The sequence below is a fragment of the Ictalurus punctatus genome, chromosome 17 (assembly GCF_001660625.3).
Source record: "Ictalurus punctatus breed USDA103 chromosome 17, Coco_2.0, whole genome shotgun sequence".
Lineage (NCBI taxonomy): Eukaryota > Metazoa > Chordata > Actinopteri > Siluriformes > Ictaluridae > Ictalurus > Ictalurus punctatus.
In genome coordinates, this window is record NC_030432.2 from 6796243 (window position 1) to 6819222 (window position 22980).

The 22980-nt window shown below is 37.6% G+C and overlaps 3 protein-coding genes across 5 annotated transcripts; 1 reads left to right on the plus strand and 2 right to left on the minus strand.

The window, feature by feature from the left end:
• Positions 1–74: 74 nt before the first annotated feature.
• Positions 75–12006, minus strand: si:dkey-4p15.5 (zona pellucida-like domain-containing protein 1). Of its 2 annotated transcripts, none has more exons than XM_053687562.1 (10): positions 10477–12006; positions 10118–10254; positions 9100–9326; positions 8560–8732; positions 8401–8473; positions 8212–8309; positions 8007–8087; positions 7713–7896; positions 3853–3952; positions 75–3653 (listed from the first exon to the last, which is right to left on the minus strand). In XM_053687562.1, the coding sequence occupies exons 2-10, from the start codon at positions 10218–10220 to the stop codon at positions 3559–3561; spliced, it is 1134 nt and encodes a 377-aa protein (XP_053543537.1). In that variant the 5' UTR covers positions 10221–10254; positions 10477–12006; the 3' UTR covers positions 75–3558. The 2 variants fall into 2 exon arrangements, with proteins under 2 accessions (XP_053543537.1, XP_017346490.1); XM_017491001.3 differs by having other exon boundaries at positions 10118–10224; positions 10477–12005.
• Positions 12007–15007: 3001 nt separating this feature from the next.
• On the plus strand, positions 15008–19342 carry hspa8b (heat shock protein family A (Hsp70) member 8b). Its single transcript, XM_017491000.3, has 9 exons — positions 15008–15155; positions 16065–16281; positions 16383–16588; positions 16875–17027; positions 17131–17686; positions 17778–17980; positions 18081–18279; positions 18383–18615; positions 18936–19342. Exons 2-9 carry the CDS (start codon positions 16077–16079, stop codon positions 19119–19121), a joined length of 1941 nt encoding a protein of 646 aa, XP_017346489.1. The 5' UTR covers positions 15008–15155; positions 16065–16076; the 3' UTR covers positions 19122–19342.
• Positions 19343–19600: 258 nt separating this feature from the next.
• On the minus strand, positions 19601–20996 carry lim2.3 (lens intrinsic membrane protein 2.3). Of its 2 annotated transcripts, XM_017491003.3 has the most exons (5): positions 20913–20996; positions 20352–20533; positions 20108–20257; positions 19794–19928; positions 19601–19685 (listed from the first exon to the last, which is right to left on the minus strand). In XM_017491003.3, the coding sequence occupies exons 2-5, from the start codon at positions 20524–20526 to the stop codon at positions 19627–19629; spliced, it is 519 nt and encodes a 172-aa protein (XP_017346492.1). In that variant the 5' UTR covers positions 20527–20533; positions 20913–20996; the 3' UTR covers positions 19601–19626. The 2 variants fall into 2 exon arrangements, with proteins under 2 accessions (XP_017346492.1, XP_053543538.1); XM_053687563.1 differs by lacking the exon at positions 20913–20996 and having other exon boundaries at positions 20352–20609.
• Between the last annotated feature and the right edge of the window lie 1984 nt (positions 20997–22980).

Here is a 22980-nt window from a genome sequence, read left to right on the forward strand (position 1 = left end):
CATTGGGATTATGTACAATTATAGCTTTAGCATGTTGTCTTTGGTTCTTTTGTGGTTTCTATTTAAACAAATAATAAAACATTTATTTTGAAATTGATGCATGCAACACATTCCAAAAAAGTTGGGACGGGGCAATTTAGGACTAATAGCAAGGTGACAAGTTGAAATAAGAAGGTGATGTGAAACAGGTGAGGCAATCATCTAATCATAGTATATAAGGAGCCTCCAAAAAAAGGCCTAGTCCTTCAAGAGAAAGGATGGTCGGGGCTCGTCAGTGAATAATCCAACACTATGTGAACAACATTCCCCAAAGACAAAATCTTTCATTTAGATTTGCACAAATACATGTTTCAGTACATTTCATTACAACAAAAACTATACATACATTATAGAGTGAAAAAATGACAGCAAGTGAAAATATATTTCTTATTATGATATTATTGTGCTTCTAGTCTTGTTTTATTGGTAGAGGTCATTTTTTAAATGCATTTCAATGAAAGCAGAAGTCAACAAAATGTGGCCTATAGGACAATTTCAAACTGTAGATGAGGAAAAAATGGTTTTAGGCACTGAAGTTTAAAGGAAGCAAATATCCAAATCAAGACTAGACTGCAGTCAAACTGTTCTAACAATATGACTGTTAGTGAGTGATGGTGACAATACTCTGATTAATACAACATCCAACATCAATCTTACAAACAATAAATAAAAGCTAATAGGCACCAACAGATAGTCATAATCATATTAACGGTTTCTCACTAGTGTTTATTCATCCTTCATTTTATTAGCATATTAGAAAGCTCAGCTGAAGTTAATATGCAATCCGATCTCTGGCAATATTCAAACAAATTATATTTAACCCAGTTTTGTTGCATTTCAAAACCCTCTAAACCCTGACCTTAACCAGTGGCAACTTTTCATACTTGTTGGCTGAAGAAAATTTGTCAGATTCAGTCAAATGCTGCAAAACTGATAGGGCGGTGTGTGTGTGTGTGTGTGTGTGTGTGTGTGTGTGTTACTGCAGAACATTTAACCTCTTACCATTTAGCACTTAGTTTGTGCTTTTGTTTATCTTTTTTAGCATAGCACACATAGATACATTTAATACCTTTTTCATAGCCTTTATTTTTCACAATGTTTGAAGGACACCATTGGGTAGAATGTGAAATAACATGTTCAAACAGCACTGTAACTCAGCCGCTGATTGTTTATCTTGTTTCAGTGTAGCAGATTTCCTCCAGCTTCTCTTATAGACTCCAGATAATCAAAATCCGGGTGACCAAACACCCGGAAGTCCTGTTCAAAACTACCGTATGTTTAGTTCAGTAGCATGTACACCTTGGTTGGATCCTTTATAAATGGTGAAGTCTTCTGTAAGGGAGGACTCGGGGACAGGTTATAAGGATCCATGTGTTCAAGGTTTATTAAAAAAGAATATCAGGGTAAGAATAGGCAGAATGTCTATCCAAACCACAATATTTGAAAATCAACCTTGAGGCCAAGGTCAAAAATATCAAAAGGCAGATGCGGCATCAAAACAAATGGGCAAACAAAGGCAAAATGAGGCAGGGCAAAAGGTTAAACAACACACAAGCTATCCAGAAGACAGGACTCAGAACTTACTAGAAAGAAAGCTTTAAGACTTCACAAAGTGTGAGCATCCATGTACTTTATGTAGTGGTACAATAGAAAATTTAAATGACAAACAAAGAAGAGGTTCAAAATTTGGGTGAGGATGTCCTCTGGTGGTCTGGCGGGGCAGAATCCGGGCTGGATGTTACAGCACGCATTGAATTGCTATTGATTATAACATATATTTAGCCAATATATGTCCAATAATAATAATATAGCTTATGTTACATTTGTCCAAACATAGCATATTCATGTTCTAAAACACTCAATGAATCAAAAGAATCTCTTAATCTCAGTCTGGTCTAATGAATCTTATTCACTGCAAACAAATAGAGAAAAATTACGAATGATTGAATGATAACAGCAACAACTTGTCTTAAATAATTTATCTTTGACCAGAATAAGTGATATGTCATTTTTGTCAAAATTCTTTCCTTAAACAAAATAGGTTGCATGAAAATCTAATAAATATATGGAATGTATAGTGTCTTGTAAAAGTAAATTCATCAGTCATTGTCAAATGAAATACACACATTCTTCCTGTCAGTACTTTTTCTTACAAACTCATGTTCTCTTACAGTGAAATGTAGCAGAACAATAATGTAGTCAAATTAATTATTAGTATTTAAAATGAAATTTCAAAGCATTTAAAAGAAAACTGACAAATGGAAAATGTTCCTTGCTGATGATATTGTTTTAATGAAGACACAACTGACTTATAATTGACTTCATCTGTGAAAATATTAAAACCGTATTTACCAAAACCACTCCCATTTTCTGGACAAAAACCACCTCATTTGGTTTTGAAAATACCAAAATGTCACTAAGGAGCATTTTATGGAAGTTATGGTAATAGAATAAGGTGTAAAATTATATCTAATTGGTTGGACTCCCCATTAAGCACTGTTGGATCAATAGTTAGGAACTGGAAGCTATATCATACCCCCCAAGAACTACTTAGATAAGGCCCTCCTTCAAATCCTGATAGAAAAACAAGACTGAGACTGGTGAGGGAAGCCACAGGGAGTCACTCTGAAGAACTTCTAGAGTACTGTTGCTGAGAGTGGAGTGAAGATGCAAGAGACAACCATTTCAAGCGTTTTGCATACAGTCTCTGGGTTACTGATCAGAAGGTCAGGGGTTCAAGCAAAATGGAGCAAAATACAAGGGGACATTACAAGACAAAACCCGATGGTTGAAACGTTGCGCTTTCGATAAAAAGTTGTTTGGAGCTGTAAATTCAGTGTGCGGACATCACACTTCTTTTTTTCTATATTGTTATTTTTGTTGTCCTGCAACTGAGCCCAATTAGGGTGTTTTGAATGTGCACATCTTTTGTTGTATTTTAGACATTACAAGACAACCAGATTCAGAAACAAACAAAAACCTAATGCTTGGGAAAAACTTTACAATTACGAAGCAAAAGGCCAAATAATGGGCAATCACTCCCAAACAGTGTGCAAAGGTGGCAGGAACTTACCCCAACAGACTTAAAGCTGTTGCTGCTAATAGTGGTTCTATGAAGTAAAAGTCTGACGGGTTTGAATGCATATGAATACATTCACAATCTGCTGACAAATAGTGAATTTTGACTTTAAGGGCATATTGGTTTGCAATAAAAGTACTGGTTGGAAAAATCAGTGTAAGTGGCACTTGTAATCCAGATGAATCTGATCATTTTTAAAGGTGATAATTTTCCAAGGCCCTGTATATAAATGTTATATATAAATAAGATTCCTTCCAATGCACACCAATTTCTACAGATTATGGCAATAAAAGAATATAAAGGTACATAACACAGAGTTACATATTTATGAAAACAGTATTTTTGAAAAATATTTTAATTCAATATTTTCCCCACAGGGCAAGAATAATGCATATAAAAAAAACCTGTGTCCATTACACAAAGATATTCCTTCATATAGTTCACGTGCGCCTCCTGTAGATCAAAATCCACACCACCAGTCCAGTACAGCAGACACTCAACAAGCAAGTGAGTATAATGACCCCTGTCACACAGTCTTTTTATTTGGAGTGTGTTGAGGCAGGTGGAGAAAGAAAAGAAAATTGCAATGAATTAAATGGAAATACTTGAAGATTTAGTTGACGTCCCATTGTTCATGTTTATAATTATTGTTGTACTCAGTGCAACGAGTGAATTCCTTGTTAGCTATAAACTGAACAGCTATAAGTATAAACAGTGATAGTTGTTATACTCACCACTGTCAGTTCTTGTCTTGATTGGGCCTGAAGAAACAGTTTCCACATTGCTTAAGTACTGATTCAATTGGAGTGTGCTTCTTACGTTCTTTATACAGTTCTGCAAAAAAAAAACAAAAAAAAAACAGATTGCAGTTCAGATTTCAATTGGTTTACAAAAATTCATACCTGGACATCATGTACTTCAATTGTATTTATTCAGAGCTGTTTCTCCTCAGATTTCATGAGTGGAATACATTTACATGTACCACAAAACACTTCACTCACTCCACAGATGCAGTATGTTCGATCATGACCAGATTTAACAGGTTAATCTTTTATGTACATATGCAAAAATGGCAAATGTGCATTACCTAAATGACAATCCTGGTAATTAATTTAAAAAAAATTAGCTCACACTCATTGTTTCACACAAAATGCTTCCTGATATACACTATATGGATCCCTGACTATCACATCTGTACAGTATATGGGTCTTCCCCACACTGTCGCCAGAACACTGGAACCACACAGCTGTCTAGAATGTGTTTGTATGTTCTGACATTAAGATTTCCCTTAACTGGAACTAAGGAGCCTAGCCTAAATATGTTCCAGCATGACAATGTACTTGTGCACAAAGTGAGGTCCTTAAAGACATGGTTTGCCAAGGTTGGTGTGGAAGAATTGAGGGGCCTTGAGAATCCTGGCCTTATAGGCCTTTTGGCCTGATAGGGTGCCATATGTGATGCAATACCATATGTTCTCACTAGAACATCATTAGTATATCTGCAGTAAGTCATTGGGCAGGTTATGTCTGGATGTGCACTGGAGGGAAACCTATTTGTGATACGGCATGCTAACTGAGGGGAGGGGAGAATAGAGTGTATTGCGACTTCAAATCTTCAAGCCACCCATGACCAGGAGTCTAAGAGAGCATTACGCCTTCACTCTGGGTGAGATGACTTTCTCTCCTATCAATCAATTCATCAATAACAAATCATGGGCACCTGAGAGCTCATGTATGCAGAAGAAGGCAGTTAGTAATTTCCTAAGTTAATGCTTTTGTTCAGCTTCCCGGTAATTTAGCATGAGCGCCAGTTAAAAACCGATTGCATTCTGAATGCACACTGTGTGCTGATCCACAAGGCATGCAGTTCAGTCTTGTGTAGCCATAGAAATGACCAGCAAACATCTGTCTTAAGTGAAAGCCACATTATATCTGTGTATTCCATTGGTTTATATGGCAAGTTGCACAAAATTCATAGTACAGAGTCCAGGTCCCACTGTGTGATGCGGTCTTTGTGAGGTGGACCTCTGGGTTTGGTAGTAGCTGAAAATGAGCTTTAAGACACTGTGTATTTTCAGATACTTCTGAATAATTGTGCATTTGAAGCAAGATCTGACCCAAACTGTTTTTTATTGTTCTGTGCTGGCAGGGGCACCAGTGTAGCCTGTCATGTATCCAACATAATGCCAGCCAGCCGCTGTTGCTCAGTTTTTCCTGTCCTTTTCCTTCCTCCTTCCATTTGCCCTCACATGGCCCCTTCCATGCTTAATCATGTGAGCTAATTTATAGCTGGTTATTTGATTAAAGCACTGTATAAAAAAAGAGATGTTCATAATGTATATTGTCTATGCAGGGTTGGTATGTACTATTAGTGTCCAGTTTACACTTTGTTGCTTATTTCTCTGTGAGGTGCCTGTATATAGACTATAGTTAGCTACACATTTCCTATTGTTAGCAGATGCTGCCAGCTTGCCTTATCTCATTCTTCAGTCTCAGTCGTTCTTTGACACTGCTGTTTTGCCAACCCTGGTTGATGCTTCTTCCTGCTTGCTGCTTCTTTCATCTATGCCTTCTGCCAGCTATGACTATTTTATGGCACTTTCTACACATGCTCAAATAAATGCTTCCTTTTATTTGTAACTGTGAAGCTGGTAGACTTAACTTTAAAGGTAACCCTTCCCCTGGTGGTCATCACTTAATTGTGTTTTTTTATGCGGATAGTTTGTGTGTGTGTGTGTGTGTGTGTGTGTGTGTGTGTGTGTGTGTGTGTGTGTGTGTGTGTGTGTGTGTGTGTGTGAGTGTATGTGTGGTTTTCTTATTTTTTTGTTACAGTGTGAGTAAATGCCCCAGATTTTCCATCGGCCTGCATGTTGCTCCTGCTTTAGCTTATTAACTCTTTGTTCTAATTGGTTATAACAACATTCTCTCTCTCTCTCTCTCTGTGTGTGTGTGTGTGTGTGTGTGTGTGTGTGTGTGTGTGTGTGTGTGTGTGTGTGTGTGTGTGTGTGTGTGAGTGTGAACCAGACGCTTACTCTTCTTAGTGATATTTAAAGGGAGAAGCTAAGACAATGTAACCTGTATTCATTGAAACATATGCAATTTATTGTACCGTATATTTGAATCTTATGCACTTTATCAATGAGTAATTGTGGTCTTGTTATCATCAAATCCTGTAATTTGGATAATAAATATATTTTTTTTCTTTGTGGAAACATGGTCTCCTAGGTGTAATGAGCCTATGTTCCTTATATTTTTTTGTAGTTTAAATTTCCCTGGGTGAGAGTCCGGGGCCGGTGTAATCAGTTATCTCTTATGTTGTCTGTATCACTAGATTTGATGATATTGTTAAAACATACCCTTCACTCGCCACACCAGGTCAACTGATTAAACAGGTGGCATTAGACTCCTTTTTGGTTGGAATGAAAGCCCAGAGCCACATTTGCGGATAATATTGGACACCCTTATTCCACGAGCTCCATGAACTGCCCTGGAGGTCTGGAACAAAAGGAAGCAGTACTGGAGTTTCCCTCCCCCATTCTGCCATTATTACTGCTAATTCAAGCTAACATAGTACGTATTCTTGTGTGGATATTTTGTTTAGATCTGTCAATGTTGTTATTTAGATGCAGGCATTAACTTTGATATTTGGCATAGGTCTGAAATCAATTCACATATTTACAGACTTAAATAATAAAAAAGGAATTGCAACCTGGACTAGGATTTGGGACTTACAACTAGAAAAAACGTGCTACTGGTTTAAAGCCCATTTTGAGGTTTGCAAACATTTTACACTAAAAGCAACACAGCACACTGCAATGGCGATGCCTGCAACACCTTTAGATTACACTGGTCATATGCAATGAATTCATTTCTGTGCTTTCTTGCTCAAAATCTAACAAGCAAATGTCTGCACTGATCATTAGATTGTTATAACGATACCACTATATATGATCAAACGAAGTTAATAAAGATATATGAAACATTTACACACTACACTCAATAGCAATTATAGTTTTTAGAGTTTACATTTGAACAGATGAACACACTGCTGTAGTACGACTATGTCTACTTGGATCTTGACTCTTGACTTGGATTTCAGGCCCAAGTCTTGAGACTTACTTGTTACTTAAAAACAATGACTTGTTACCACCATGTATTTAAATTTATACAAAGAGTTGCCAAACACAGTCCTACGATATAGCTGATTAAGTGATATCACTTTGACACCAAAACTGGCAAACAAGGAATACAAAACATTTAAGATCTAATCTCCAAATTGCAGTTTTTTAAATATTTATTTTGTTGACTTAAACCATTATAACAGCAGCATACCATATACTGCATACCAAAACTTTTTGTAACCACATTTCCATGATACTAATGGTAAGAACTCCTTAATAACATAAAAAAAATATTTAACTAAAAAATTAAACTCAAATGGGATTTAAACTCAAAATCATCCATTCACTAGCCCAGACATAACCACTATGCCACCACTGTCCCAGTTTAATGAATGCAAATAAGACGTCACACAAAATGATCTAAGTCTATGGAAAACCGCCACAGGGATGGAACACTGCGGTAATATAGTTACCGGAAGCATGGAGGGACAGGTGGAATTCTCACAGAGTCGGGTGACACAGTGCAGGTAGAATGTGGAGAACGTTGAGAATATGGTCTTGTTCTGATGCTCCACAAATTGGAAGGCCTCAAAGGAAAAGCGTGCCTCTTGGGATACCCCATTTAAGTACACCACTGTCTGCCCATCATGTCTGCACCTATAGTGAAAAGTAACTGCCTTTACGATATTGTTATAAGATTTTCTAGAATGGCCCAAATTCTAGAAACCCACCCCAAACCACAATTTCTTGATTTATATTATACTCACCCAACAAAAAGATCATAATAAATTGTGCTTATTGGATAAGGGCTTGTTGTTGTAAAGCAGCGATCAAGCAGGATATTCAACCTTTAAAAACATGATTGTTGTTTACAGTAGAAAGAAAGAGTTAGAAATAAAAATACCATAAAAATGTTATTACTGGCAAATTTTGTGTGTTTCAATCATTTTATTGAATCTGATATAAAAGTACCTGTTAGTGAGATTTGTTGCCTTGACCTGGACATATATCCGAGTTTTCAGTTGTAGGCCCTTTTCAGGTATTTTTAGAGGCTGTGTATATTGTCGATTCTTAGGAATAAAAACAAAACTATAATTATAACCTCCTGCTGCTGTCATATTTGCCAGTGAAGGTTACATAATAATTAAGCAACACTCTTACAGTGAAGAAATTTATATGGAGTGCCCTGACAAAACTTCCTCTGTTCCCTCGGGCAGCTAGGTTCATGCCTGACCTGCGAACACACAATGCAATATTTCAACAGGTCCAGTATGGCAAATTTAAAATACACACAGCTTATAACAGTGAATCTGTACTCACACATTTACTTTAGTGTCGTTGACCAAATACTGCAGGCAGGAGAATCGATAAATAAGCTTTTGGTGGTATGTGAAAGGGTCCCGGACTGGTTCCCATGAAATGATGCTTCCTGAAATGTTGACAAACTGAACTCTGGAGTCAGAGAATTGACCTGTGCCCACCTCATCTGTAAGCTAAAAAAGGCAAGACTTAAACACTTGTTTATGTTCTGTTCAAGTCAACATGAACATTTTAAAGAGGTAAAAGATATTTCTCTAAAATCAAACTTTATGTACTAGGGCCAAATTCCTTAATAAACATTTTTTTTTTTAACTGTTAAAAATGTAGATTAATATTTACTGTAGCCTGCATTGCATATTTCAAAACCAATTGTACCTTTAAATTGTTATGTAAGGTCAGTAGAGGTGACCTGGGTTGCTAAGTACTAAACAGAACACATGGTTTAAACTGGGAGTTCTGGGTCCACTTTAACACCCTTATCATTCTTCTACTTTTCCTTGTGAGTTGTATGGGGGAAAGTATTGTATTCACATTTCATACCTCAAGAGAATTGTCACAGAGGGACACTTCCTCATCAGAGACTGAGAAATTAAACTTCAGAACAGGGGTACTGGCTATCAAGTCTACAATTCCACGACAGGCTGGCATGTTAAATTTTCCGTTGAGCGCTATAAGAGATTCATTATAACCAGCATAGTAGACTGGACACAGCAGGATGCTCAGATGGATACTATCAGTTCCACAAGTAACTGTGATGTCCCAATCAGCTGAGAAAGAGAGACAATTATTTATAATATGGACCAAATGTCTGGAGTGTTTTTATCTCAAAGTTATAAAACTTTGTATTTTTAAAAAATGTCGACCCTCTCAAACAACTTTGCATAATTCCTCACCGGTACAGTGGTAGAAATATACCATCTTGAATCTAATGACTCTAATTTTAATAACATGCGTTCCTTAAGTGAAAGTTTATTTGAATTAAAAAGCTCTATGGCCAAAGTATTATTGTACACATTTAAATAACAAGCCTAATATTTTAATGATTGGATTATGTTTGTAAAATAAATCTTTACTGAAGGGTGCACTGATTAGAGATAAAGGGATCCCTGGCTACAAAAATTTTGAGAACACTTAATTTGGGGATGCCAAGAATTTAAACTGCATTAGGAGCCTACGTACAATACCATATAAATGAATTCACAATTTTTTAAAACACGTTAATTTTTTAAATGAAGGTAATTCAAATTGTGTGTTTATAGGATATTTAAATATATTTTCATTCAAGGATCTCTCAAACAGCTAAAAATTTATTTGCTTCAGGTTTAATGATTACATAAAAATGGTTCCTAGCAATGAACCGGTGTTTTATAAGAAGGGTTTGATATACAGGTGATACAGGTAAAGACGGTATGTATTACAATTCCCATTGGGTAAGACTATTACACTTGCGGTACACAGTATGTATTACAATGCCCAGTTGATAATTCTATCCTCGTATAATTAAAATAATATTGAAAATAAGTCAAAAGTCAAACAAAATGCAAAGCTTAACACTAACCTGCTTGTCTAAAGGTGGAGTGGTGTCTGCATATATCAGAGCCTGTCTGTGCCTCACAGTGTACACTCAGAGTAGTCACACACACCAGCAATGCTCGCCACATTATCCTGAAAACGCACAGTTTTCCAAGCTGGTCACTAGTTAATCAACCAGAACCAGACCAGATATATTACCAGTTGACTTTAGTTGAACCAATATAGTCAAGGCAAAAAATATGTCTAAAACACATTTTAATCAAATCATCTAATTACAAAAAAAACACAAAAAAAACAAAAACAAAAACAAAAAAAAAACACAAAATGCATTTGCTAGTTTGCTCTACTATATAACAAAGTATTTAGAGCATAACAATATCTTACCTTATAAGTTTCAATCTGTTGGTGTCCCCCTTCCTTTATAGCTGTTTGCCACAGAGTGAGCCTATTTATTAGCACTGCCTTTGAGGTGAAGGGTGTGAAAACACAAAGGCAAGTGCAACCTGAAACCTTTCAGTGATGTCTTTTAATGCAGGTCCCATTCAAATTGTGCTGAGAAAATTATTTGCATCCTATATTATAGCAAAATTGAGAAATGTACAAATTTAACTCTTAAGCTGGTTTCCTGTAACATCTATATAGCAGTTAATGTTCATCGTCTGAAACCAAGGAAAAGTTGAATCTATGTGCTATGTGTATATTCCTCCAGTGCATATTTTTTTCTGTTTTTGCTCTGGGTGTTTTGCTCTTCTTTGTCTGTGTCTCCATCTTGTGGCACTGGATATTTCTTAAGCAACCTCTTGTACTTTTTCTCCAGGACATACTGTACTGTACACTGCAAACCATACACAACTTTTTCACTGACCTTTTATACACAGTAGTGTCATGAGTCATTTAGCACCACTACAAAATTAGAATCTGATAATGAGGACTCCAGAGAATTCCACTGAAATAGTGACAGTCTAGTCATGTTTCTAGCAGATATTAATACATGGGTTTATAGTCAGAACATTTAGCTGTTTATTGGTTCTGCAATGGCAGTCCTGGAGATGTCCAGGTAATTAGCTTAATATCTAGCCATCCAACGTCTGACAGGTATGTCAATCTCTCAAAATAACCATTTTTAAAAGTAAACACTGGTGTCTTAGTGATATACATAGGTTATGGCTTTATCATTATTCTGTTTTGGGGTCAAAAAATAGATGTACATAAGCCATTTGTGAGTTATAGTTATTTCTGCTACCAATATATTGACCAAGATAAAGCAGTTACTGAAGGTGTGCGAGAGAGTGTTATGTCTGTCTGTTCATGCAAAATAAAAATATATCTGCAACAATGACATTAGAAATATATGATCAACAACTCTACAGCTAAACAGAAACAATTTTGGCATCTAAATATAGCCATAAAAATTTTTCTCTTAGGCCCACATACCTCCAGGCATATCAAATGCAAGCAATTATATACAACAACATTCTTTTGTTCAAAGCCGTGCCACTGTGAAAAGGAGTACGTTTTTTTCTATATAGCTTTTCTTTAATTCATCACACCCACTAGACAATGCATGTACCTCTTTTGTGAAAGAGCGGGGCTTTTTACTTGATATACTTTCCACTGTCCCAAGGGGTATTAATGGTGTCCTGGTTTGGCACCAACATGTTTCACAGAGAAGATAATTTGTCTCCTCGGTCAGGGGGGTTTTCCAGAGAACGGGTCCTATTTCACCCCTCCTAACCGCAAGAGGTAGTGAGAATCACCTAGATGCCTTCTTGTGTAGATATTAGTTGTGTGACACAATGGCTGTATGGGTATTTGTATCTCTATCTGTTTTTAATCAAATCAAATATTTATATCTGTTTTTGTGGTATATACCTTTTTTAACGTGAAACCTATTCCCTGGAAACACTTAAAAACAATGAAAAAACAGGGCTCTTGAAAAAAAATAAAAATAAATATATATATATATATATATATATATATATATATATATATATATATATATATATATATATATATATATATACATATATACATATATATATATGTGTGTATATATATATATATATATATAAATTATATTACTTTAACTCCTTTTAATTTATATGAATTTCATTAAACAATTTTAATTCCTTTAAATGTATATAAATTTAACGCGTAAATTGAGCCCTGTAGAACTTTCTTGCTTTCTATCTCATGCAACTGAATAAGCAAGCTAACTATGTTTTAAAACTACGTCATTCCCAAATGAAGAATCATTTATTTACAGTTAATAATAATAGCTATATAATAATACTTTATCATATTTATTTGACTTTCATCATTTTACTTGATTAAATGACTATTTTTAATAATAGTGCATCTGTGATTTGTATCATATTAATGAACTGGACCTTTGTTCTATGACCAGGGATCCACATAAAGTGCCCTCCACTAATATTGGCATCCTTGGTAAATATGAGCAAAGAAGGCTGTGAAAAATTGTCTGTATTGTTTAACCTTTTGATATTTTGTTTTAACTGGATAACTGAGCTGTTAATAAGCAGGTGTACAGGTGTACCTATGAAAGTGGCCGTTGTGTGTAAAAGTAAATGCTAATATGTCAAATCCAGTGTGCTGGGGTACAGAGACAAAACGACAAAAATCATGCCTGATCCAAAATGTAATTGTACACAGCACTGTTAATTACATGCATGGCAAATAGCCTTCTACAGTATGTTATTCAGTAGTGTACACACTAGTTCACATAATTTCACAGTCAGCCTTGTAGTTTGCCTTGTAACTTCTCACACTCGCGTTATGCAGTTGTACTAAGATCATTCTAGACAGTTCTTCGCACCTTTAAACAGCATACAGGGTGTGTTTCCAAAAATTTGGCTCACAGCCTGAGTATTTATCTAATCTTCAGCATGCTCCAGTAGTCCTGCATGAATGCAAGAGTTTGCTATTATGCACACTGTACTATTATATTCACTTTATTATAATAAGAATGTCTTTGAATTGTGGATACATCTGGAAGCAGTAATGAGTAAATAGGGGGTTAAAGTCATAAGTAGCCTATGTATGTAATTTATCACCCAAAAACCATACGTCGCTCACTGATATTCCATAGTGGTGTTACATTACTTTTAACCAACCTTTAGCTACTTTTCAAATGTTTTTCACCTACTGTATAACCCAACAACCTTCACTGGAATAAAGTTGGTTTGACGTTGGAAGTTCGATATTCACAGATATGCAGAAATTAAGGCACTGTCTCTAAAGTTACATACGACATTGTTAAACACGTTTCTAACTTCAATAGCATTTGAAGGGAATGACTTACAGTCATATGACCAACTGTAGAACTAGTGTTCATCTAGGTGTCTTGTATGATGCACACCTTTTAGATTTTTGATAATTATCAAAATAAACTATTAAATCATATATAAATATTGTCATGTTTTTCACTACAGAATGGGCCAATACACAAAATATGCCATTATTTAAAGCTCAATAGCATTTGAAGGGAACGATGTACAGTCACACAACCAACAGGAAAGTGTTCATCTAGGTGTCAGGTATGACGCACACCTTTTAGATTATTGGTATTTATTAAATTGAGCTATTAAATCACATTTAAATTAGACATGAATTTCACTGCAGAATGGGCTCATACACAAAATATACCATAATTTAAAGCTCAATAGCATTTGAAGGGAATGATGTACAGTCATGAAGCCAACTGTAAAGTGTTCATCTAGGTGTAAGGTATGAATACACCCCTAAGTGAAAATGTCCATATTGGGGCCCAATTAGCCATTTTCCCTCCCTGGTGTCATGTAACTTGTTAGTGTTACAAGGTCTCAGGTGTGAATGGGGAGCAGGTGTGTTAAATTTGCTGTCATTGCTCTCACACTCCATCATACTGGTCATTGGAAGTTCAACATGGCACCTCATGGCAAAGAACTCTCTGAGGATCTGAAAAAAAGAACTGTTGCTCTACATAAAGATGGCCTAGGCTATAAGAAGATTGCCAAGACCCTGACACTGAGCTTCAGCACGGTGGCCGAGACCATACAGCGGTTTAATAGGACAGGTTCCACTCAGAACAGGCCTTGCCATGGTCGACCACAGAAGTTGAGTGCACGTGCTCAGAGTCATATCCAGAGGTTGTCTTTGGGAAATAGACGTATGAGTGCTGCCAGCATTGCTGCAGAGGTTGAAGGGGTGGGGAGTCAGCCTGTCAGTGCTCAGACCATACGCCGCACACTGCATCAAATTGGTCTGCATGGCTGTCGTCCCAGAAGGAAGCCTTTTCTAAAGATGATGCACAAGAAAGTCCGCAAACAGTTTGCTGAAGACAAGCAGACTAAGGATTACTGGAACATTGTCCTGTGGTCTGATCAGTGTGCATCATACCTGACACCTAGATGAACACTTTACAGTTGGCTTCATGACAGTACATCATTCCCTTTAAATGCTATTGAGCTTTACATAATGATATATTTTGTGTATGAGCCCATGAATTAATAAAATACATGGCAATATTTATATATGATTTAATAGTATATTTTGTTAAATATCAAAATTCTAAAAGGTGTGCGTCATACCTGATACACTTTCCAGTTGGTTGTGTGACTGTACATCATTCCCTTCAAATGCTACTGAAGTTAGAAACGTGTTTAACAATGTCGTATGTAACTTTAGAGACGGTCCCTTAATTTCCTCATTTCTGCGAATATCGAACTCCCAACGTCAAAATAACTTCATTCCAGTAGAACCTTCTAGCAACGTCTCACTGTTTCTTCCGTTTGTGTGGTGTGGAGTGAGTGAGTTCCGCTGTTCTGATTGGCCAGTCTGCTTTCGCTTTCTCGATTTTGATTGGCTGCATCCCACCCTCCATGTTCTAGAAGTCGTTCTATATTCTATAGTCCATGTTCGATGGGCGTCAGTAACGGAATCCAGCAGGCGGTATAAAAGCTGCGGCTGCGCGCAGGCTGTTAACGCGCTGAAGACGTGTGTAGAAGTGACAGCAGGAGAAACCAGTGGAGAAGACACGAAAACACTCTGGAAAGTCTTATAAGGTAAGAAGAGCTGAAAATCCCCCCTTTCCCCCTCAATAAATACATCCGGCTTGGTCTGTAAAAATTAAACGTATAAAAAGTTATGCTAGTGTTTGTCAGTTAGCGGGTAAATCTTGGATTAAAAAATAGTTTTCAAGAGAAAACAGTGTGCAGTGGTGGACGTTGGACCTTCATATGAGTGTTTTATAAAATTATTCGTGACTGTAGTTTTGGATAGTTTTGCTTTGCTACTATTGAGTCGGCGTGAGTTTCTGCCAAAATATGCAGAATGTTCTAGCAGGCATTCATGATTGTTTCGAAATCTTCCCATACAAGGCATTCAAGACACTCCCATACGCTGTTATGTAATGTTTGCAGAAATGACTCCTATCAGTACTAACGAAAGACTTCAGGAAAGAAGCTACACGTTCATCTCGAAGCCAAAGTATGCTAGTGTAAAAGCAAACAAACAAAAAAATATTGTTAATTTCAGTTCCACTTTCTCATCATGCCTGTCAAAATTATCTGTAGGTAGCAAAGACAGCCGAGGTGTGTAAAAGGTCTACAGAGTGCATGACATTAATGACTATATGATACCACAAGAGCCTGATTAAGCTGTTTTTGAGGTTTATTCTGAGAAACAACTATACATAGCCTTTTCAACTCTGGCCTACATGCATGAAAATAAAGGGTAATTATTTCCGCGAAGGATCTTTAGGCCACACAGACAGCTGAGGTCTGTTAAGAGATCAGCTGAACAGGTGCTGGATAATGAAAGTAAGTACAGCTGACAGCCAGTGAGTGAAAAAAGACCATTAGATCAGCCGAGCTGTCACCACACCGTCAGGGAGGGAAAGAAAGTCAAGACCGTTTCATAGAGGTGGAAAAACACCAAACAAAATGTCTTATCAGTATACTTTGTGTTTGCAGGCAGCAGAAACTATGTCAAAAGGACCAGCAGTTGGAATTGACCTTGGCACCACATACTCGTGTGTGGGTGTCTTTCAGCATGGCAAAGTCGAAATCATTGCCAATGATCAGGGTAATCGGACCACACCCAGTTATGTTGCTTTCACTGACACGGAGAGACTGATCGGAGATGCTGCCAAAAATCAGGTTGCCCTGAATCCTACCAACACAGTGTTTGGTAAGCATTAGAGGTGCTTCACTTTGTCACAAATTTGTATGTGTGAGCTATGACATGTAACTGGAACTTGTATACTTCTTCCTCCTGGGCTCCATGTACAGATGCAAAAAGGCTGATTGGACGGCGATTTGATGATACGGTTGTTCAGTCCGACATGAAACACTGGCCGTTCAAAGTAATTAATGATTCCTCGCGCCCTAAAGTTCAAGTCGAGTACAAAGGAGAGACCAAAACATTTTTTCCAGAGGAGATCTCCTCAATGGTGCTTGTAAAGATGAAAGAAATTGCAGAAGCTTATCTTGGAAAGGTGGGAATGAGCTCCATGTTTTTTTTTTTGTTTGTTTTGTTTTGTTTTTTTGGCCCTATAACTTTGCTTTGGTTACTTGAAAAACATAAAGATGTTTTAAGCTGTGTTCTATGAAATGCCTTTGTTTATTGGCTCAGGGTCACATGTTGTATACCGGAATTGTTAGCCCATGTTTAGTGTGTACACATTAGCAATGCACACACTTGTTTGGAGTGTACATTCCTCATTCACTGGAAAGTTTTAGGTTACATGGTTTTAACGGCTTGAAATACGTTTCTCTCTATAGTCTGTCACGAATGCAGTTGTTACAGTACCTGCCTATTTCAATGACTCTCAACGACAAGCTACAAAAGATGCAGGGACCATTTCTGGACTAAACGTCCTTCGGATCATCAACGAACCAACTGCAGCCGCCATCGCTTATGGCCTGGACAAGAAAGTGGGTGTGCCTGCAATACATCACAGCAGTGCTACAAAAATAATTGTAATCAAAAACAAGCTTTCGTGTGTCCTCTGATTAATGCTTAATACCTCTTCTTCAGGTGGGAGCAGAAAGAAACGTCCTGATCTTTGATCTCGGTGGTGGAACTTTTGACGTGTCCATACTTACCATTGAAGACGGAATCTTTGAGGTGAAGTCCACGGCTGGCGACACCCATCTTGGTGGCGAGGATTTCGACAACCGCATGGTCAATCACTTTGTCACTGAGTTTAAGCGCAAGCACAAGAAGGACATCAGCGACAACAAGCGGGCCGTGCGGCGTCTGCGTACTGCTTGTGAGCGAGCCAAGCGCACCCTGTCTTCTAGTACTCAGGCCAGCATCGAGATCGACTCTCTTTACGAGGGCATCGACTTCTACACCTCCATCACCAGGGCTCGCTTTGAAGAACTGAATGCTGACCTGTTCCGTGGCACCCTGGACCCTGTGGAGAAAGCTCTTCGTGATGCTAAGCTGGACAAAGCCCAAGTCCATGACATCGTCCTGGTCGGAGGTTCTACCCGAATCCCAAAGATTCAGAAGCTTCTACAGGACTTCTTCAATGGAAAAGAACTCAACAAGAGCATCAATCCTGATGAGGCCGTTGCATATGGTGCAGGTAAATTGAGTAATCATTGTCTGCCAGTGGTCATGTTGGTGGAGTTTCGGACATAGTGCAAGTCACTTATTTTTTATTTTTTGCTCCACAGCTGTGCAGGCAGCCATTTTGTCAGGAGACAAGTCAGAAAATGTTCAGGACCTGCTGCTGTTGGACGTCACACCTCTGTCACTGGGTATCGAGACGGCTGGAGGAGTGATGACTGTCCTGATCAAACGCAACACTACTATCCCGACCAAGCAAACTCAGACTTTCACCACTTATTCAGACAATCAACCTGGTGTGCTCATTCAGGTGAGAATGTCAAATTGTTGATTAGCCAGATCATAAACCTCCAAAAAAAAAAAGTCGATTTTTATCTACAGTAGATTCTTACTTGATTGTTCTCTGCCAGGTGTATGAGGGTGAGAGAGCCATGACTAAGGACAACAACTTGCTTGGAAAGTTTGAGTTGACGGGCATTCCTCCTGCACCACGGGGTGTTCCTCAGATTGAGGTTACCTTTGACATTGACGCCAATGGTATCATGAACGTTTCCGCAGTGGACAAGAGCACGGGCAAGGAGAACAAGATCACCATCACCAATGACAAAGGTAGCAAACCTGTCATGAGTTTGTTTACCTTATTTCTTATTGTTTTTACAACAAGCGATTCAAACTTTTTTTTTTTTTTTTTTTTTCCCCAATTTGTTTTCAGGTCGTCTCAGCAAGGAGGACATTGAGCGAATGGTTCAGGAAGCAGAGAAATACAAAGCTGAGGATGACGTCCAGCGAGACAAAGTAGCTGCAAAGAATGGCCTTGAATCTTACGCTTTCAACATGAAGTCCACTGTTGAAGATGAGAAGCTGAAAGGAAAGATTAGTGATGAGGACAAGCAGAAGATCCTGGATAAGTGCAACGAGGTTATCAGCTGGCTGGACAAGAACCAGGTACAGGAAACTTTACATGGTGACTTGCTTTACAGTTCCACAATGTAGTTCTGCTGTGTACAAACACAACACTACAATTATTATGCTATTAACCTGTATCAGAGCTATCCTTATAACGTCATCATTTAAAAATGGATAATAGTCAAGGGTCATTTCTAAACTATGCAGTTGTTTAATTTTTTGATCATGTCATGGATCTAAGGCAAATAGTTCAGAGCATCAGTTATACTTTCTTTGCCTGGTATGCCTAAAATATAAACCGAAACAGCAGTCACTGTCTTATTTATTTCTTGAATTTGTTACTCTTGCCATGTTTGTAGACTGCTGAGAAGGATGAGTTTGAGCATCAACAGAAGGAGCTGGAGAAGGTGTGCAACCCCATCATCACCAAGCTCTACCAGGGTGCAGGTGGCATGCCAGGTGGGATGCCCGGGGGATTCCCAGGGAGTGCTGGTGCTGCACCTGGTGGAGGACCTTCTGGACCAACTATCGAGGAAGTTGACTAAACTGTTCAACATCTTTCTACTCATGATACAGTCAGTTTTTCTTTGGTGGCATGTTTCTAAACACAACTGTAACACACCTTGTGTTCAAAGTGCTGATTTTCTTTCAAGCCTTTGAGGTTCTTGGGCTACACCTGTCAGAAGCATGTTTATGCACGTGTTCCATTATTTCTCACTTTATTGTAAAAACGTGACAATAAACAACTTTAAGTTCTGTCCACCTATGTGCTTGCCTTCAGTACTAAATCTTTAATTTCTACATTGTATTTGTGTCAAGTCCCAATTTGTAAATAAATTGGGTGTCTTATGCAGTAATATAACCAGGCCAAAATACTGTGTTCTCTAGGATTGTTTTATTGTGAATTAAAGTAGCATATGTTTTGTTTTTGTGTGCCAACCATTTATTCATTAAGCATGAGGTAAACAAATGAATTAAAATGTAAGCATCCAGGATCACGTGTTGGATCACGTTCAGACGGAACGATGAGTGGATCTAGGATGAGATGCCTCAGCGTGACATGGGGCCTATCGGTGCATGCATCCGATAAGCACACATGTAGAATATACCTACAAAAAAGGGACAAGATGAGTCTCCAGTAACTACTTTATAGATAAACCAGACATTGTATTGTATCTGTTCAAATTTATATAGAATGTTTATAAAATATACTATACCTGAAAAGAATGTAAGCACTACTGACACCCAGCCCATTATATATGACCAGGAGAATCTCCAGTTACCATATCGCTTCCCATAGTAGTTCACAGTCACCCCAGTGTATACAGCCATTGCCAGAAGCACAAAAAAGCCTGAGAATTTTTATATATATATATATATATATATATATATATATATATATATATATATATATATATATATAAGTAGTAATTAATAGGAGTAATAAATGACCTAAAGTCTTATCTAGATGATTAATATAATTAAACATGCTAATCTACTGAGGTTTAAGACTGAGACTGAGCCCACTCACAGGAAATGAAATACAGAATTCCGGCAGCAAATGTTTTGTCGAAGCCGCCAAAAGAAGAGTAGTTAATGAAAGCCATGATGCCTATAAGCAGGCCGAAGAAGCATGCCAAGATGGCCAGGATCATGAATGCACGGGTGGCATCCCAGTAAGCTGTATTAGGGTGAAAAAGGTTTTTAAGATATGTTGTACTCGGTTAAAAAACAAAACAAACAAAAAAACATTTTATATAACTCCTACGGCTCACCAATGCTGTCAGAGTGTATCATGCATTTCCCAGGCATGCAGTAGCGCCACAGGCCCTGGTGCATGTAACCGCTGGCCTGGCGATACTGCATCCAGTAATCTGTGGCTGTGGAGACCACCAGCAGTATATTTCCAACTCCAGCACAGAACAATCCACCTCCCATAAAGCTGTACATTGTGCACCTATAGGTGATATGATGAAAGATTTAATGTATCAGCTTATATTTATATAAATTAATTTGTTTTATTTTGCTGTAGGCAAATAGGGCAAATAGTGTCCCTTAAAGTGATTTCACTTACAAAATGTTTAATACTCTTGATTATTATCTAGGAGTACTGAATATTTAAAACATGACTTAGACATTAGCAAACTAGATAGAAACATTTCTCTTTATAAATATCTTAGCTACTTTTTACAGCAGTTTTTAAAAAAACAACAACAAAAAAAAACTCAATGAAGTATGCACATAAGTAAGTGTACCACATAATCACCCTAATACCACTTCTAGTACATTTTCCAAATATATAACAATAAAGCTATGTACATACACTCAAAACCTACCTTTATGTATTCGTCACCTACTTTGTTGAATTAAATACTTTGAGGCTCAGTTATACCAGGACAGACAGCTCTTGCACTACCATAGACAGATGTGTTTCTGTTGTGTTCAGGCGCCAGGGGATCACAGCACTGAGGGACAATAGAGCTGCCAGAGACGCAGTCAATCGCTGAAGGGAATTTGCTGAAAATACAAAACCATTTAGCACTAGATTCAGAGGGCTACACTAATAGTGATGACAAAGTACTTTTAACTGACAATTTAAAAACATGGATTGTTATATTTGATTATTTTCTCCTTTTGTTTTCCAACAGTAAAGTTATGAACTGGTGCAACTGTAATAAAATTAGGAATATGAAATTTCAGCAGACAGGATGATTTCCTTTTGTGTAACTCACCATTTCATTTGCACTGATGATAAAAGGATTCTATATAGAATAACACACACACACACACACACACACACACACACACACACACACACACACACACACACACACACACACACACAGGCACATATATAACATAAAGTCTGGATAATTAACAATTGTATGACTATGCCTCACATTTGATGATAAATGTTCTAAAAAGCCAGATGGCTGTAGAGGTGAAGAAGATTAAACCCAGTGATATTTTATTTCAATGGTAGGATTTCTAAAAGAAAATATGAGTACATATAACTCACAATAGATTCATTCAGTTATATTATTAGACCAGACAGTAAATGGGCAACAAACACAGAAACAGAAACAGAAACAACAATCTGTATATATCACATGAATGTTCTAATATAAACATTTAAATGTCTAAACTAGTTGCACGACTGTCCATTATGCATATGAAGATTGAACTGGTCCCAGTGCTGGAGCGGCTAATTGGGAGAAAGTGGAGGATTCCCTGTGGGCCTAGGCTTGGTGACGCAATAAAGTTCATGTTAGCATTAAAATTTAGAACTACTAGTTGCATAGGCTGCCTGCTCCGAGCTGCGTACTCTCTCTCTCTCTCTCTCTCTCTCTCTCTCTCTCTCTCTCTCTCTCTCACACACACACACACACACACACACACACACACACACACACACACACACACAGCGGTATCAATCACGCCCATGAGAGACAATGAGAGCAGTCCTCTAGGATCCCTAATTGGTTGACTGATTCCAGGCTAGTCACATGATAAATGTACAGTTTACAGTTAAACCAGAGAATCCCCTATCAATATAGACAGTAAAAAAAGAAGAGGGGGAGCAGAAAAATGCCAGATTAATGAAGAACAAGGCATTAGAGAAAGATGTAAGTAAATGGGCCAAATTTACAGACTTGTAATTTACAACAAGCCCAGATGATAGCAATGCAGCTGTTGAGACAAGTAACTATGCCACTATCTTCTCGTTACATTCAGTTTACTGTTTAGTAATTTTCAAAGCATTGTTTATTTATTTATTTATTTAGTTAGTTAGTTAGTTAGCTACTTAGTTTCAAAATTATGTGGCCATCTACAGTGGTGCTTGAAAGTTTGTGAACCCTTTAGAATTTTCTATACTGTATATCTGCATAAATATGACCTAAAACAGCATCCGATGTCCTAAAAGTAGACAAAGAGAACCCAATTAAAATGATCCAACATTACATATCTGTGAGTGTCAAAAGTCTGTGAACCTCTAGGATTAGCAGTTTAATTTGAAGGTGTAATTAGAGTCAGGTGTTTTCAATCAATGGGATGATAATCAGGTGTGAGTGAGCACCCTGTTTTATTTAAAGAACAGGGATCTAACACAGTCTGATCTTCACAACACATGTTTGTGGAAGTGTATCATGGCACGAGCAAATGAGATTTCTGAGGACAGCAGAAAAAGAGTTGCTGAAACTCTTGAGGCTTGAAAAGAATACAAAACCATCTCTAAAGAGTTTGGATTCCACCAATCCACAGTCAGACAGATTTTGTACAAATGGAGGAAATTCAAGACCAGTGTTACCCTCCCCAGGAGTGAAGACCAACAAAGATCGCTCCAAGAGCAAGACATGTAATAATCCACGAGATCACAAAGGAACCCAGGGTAACTTCTAAGCA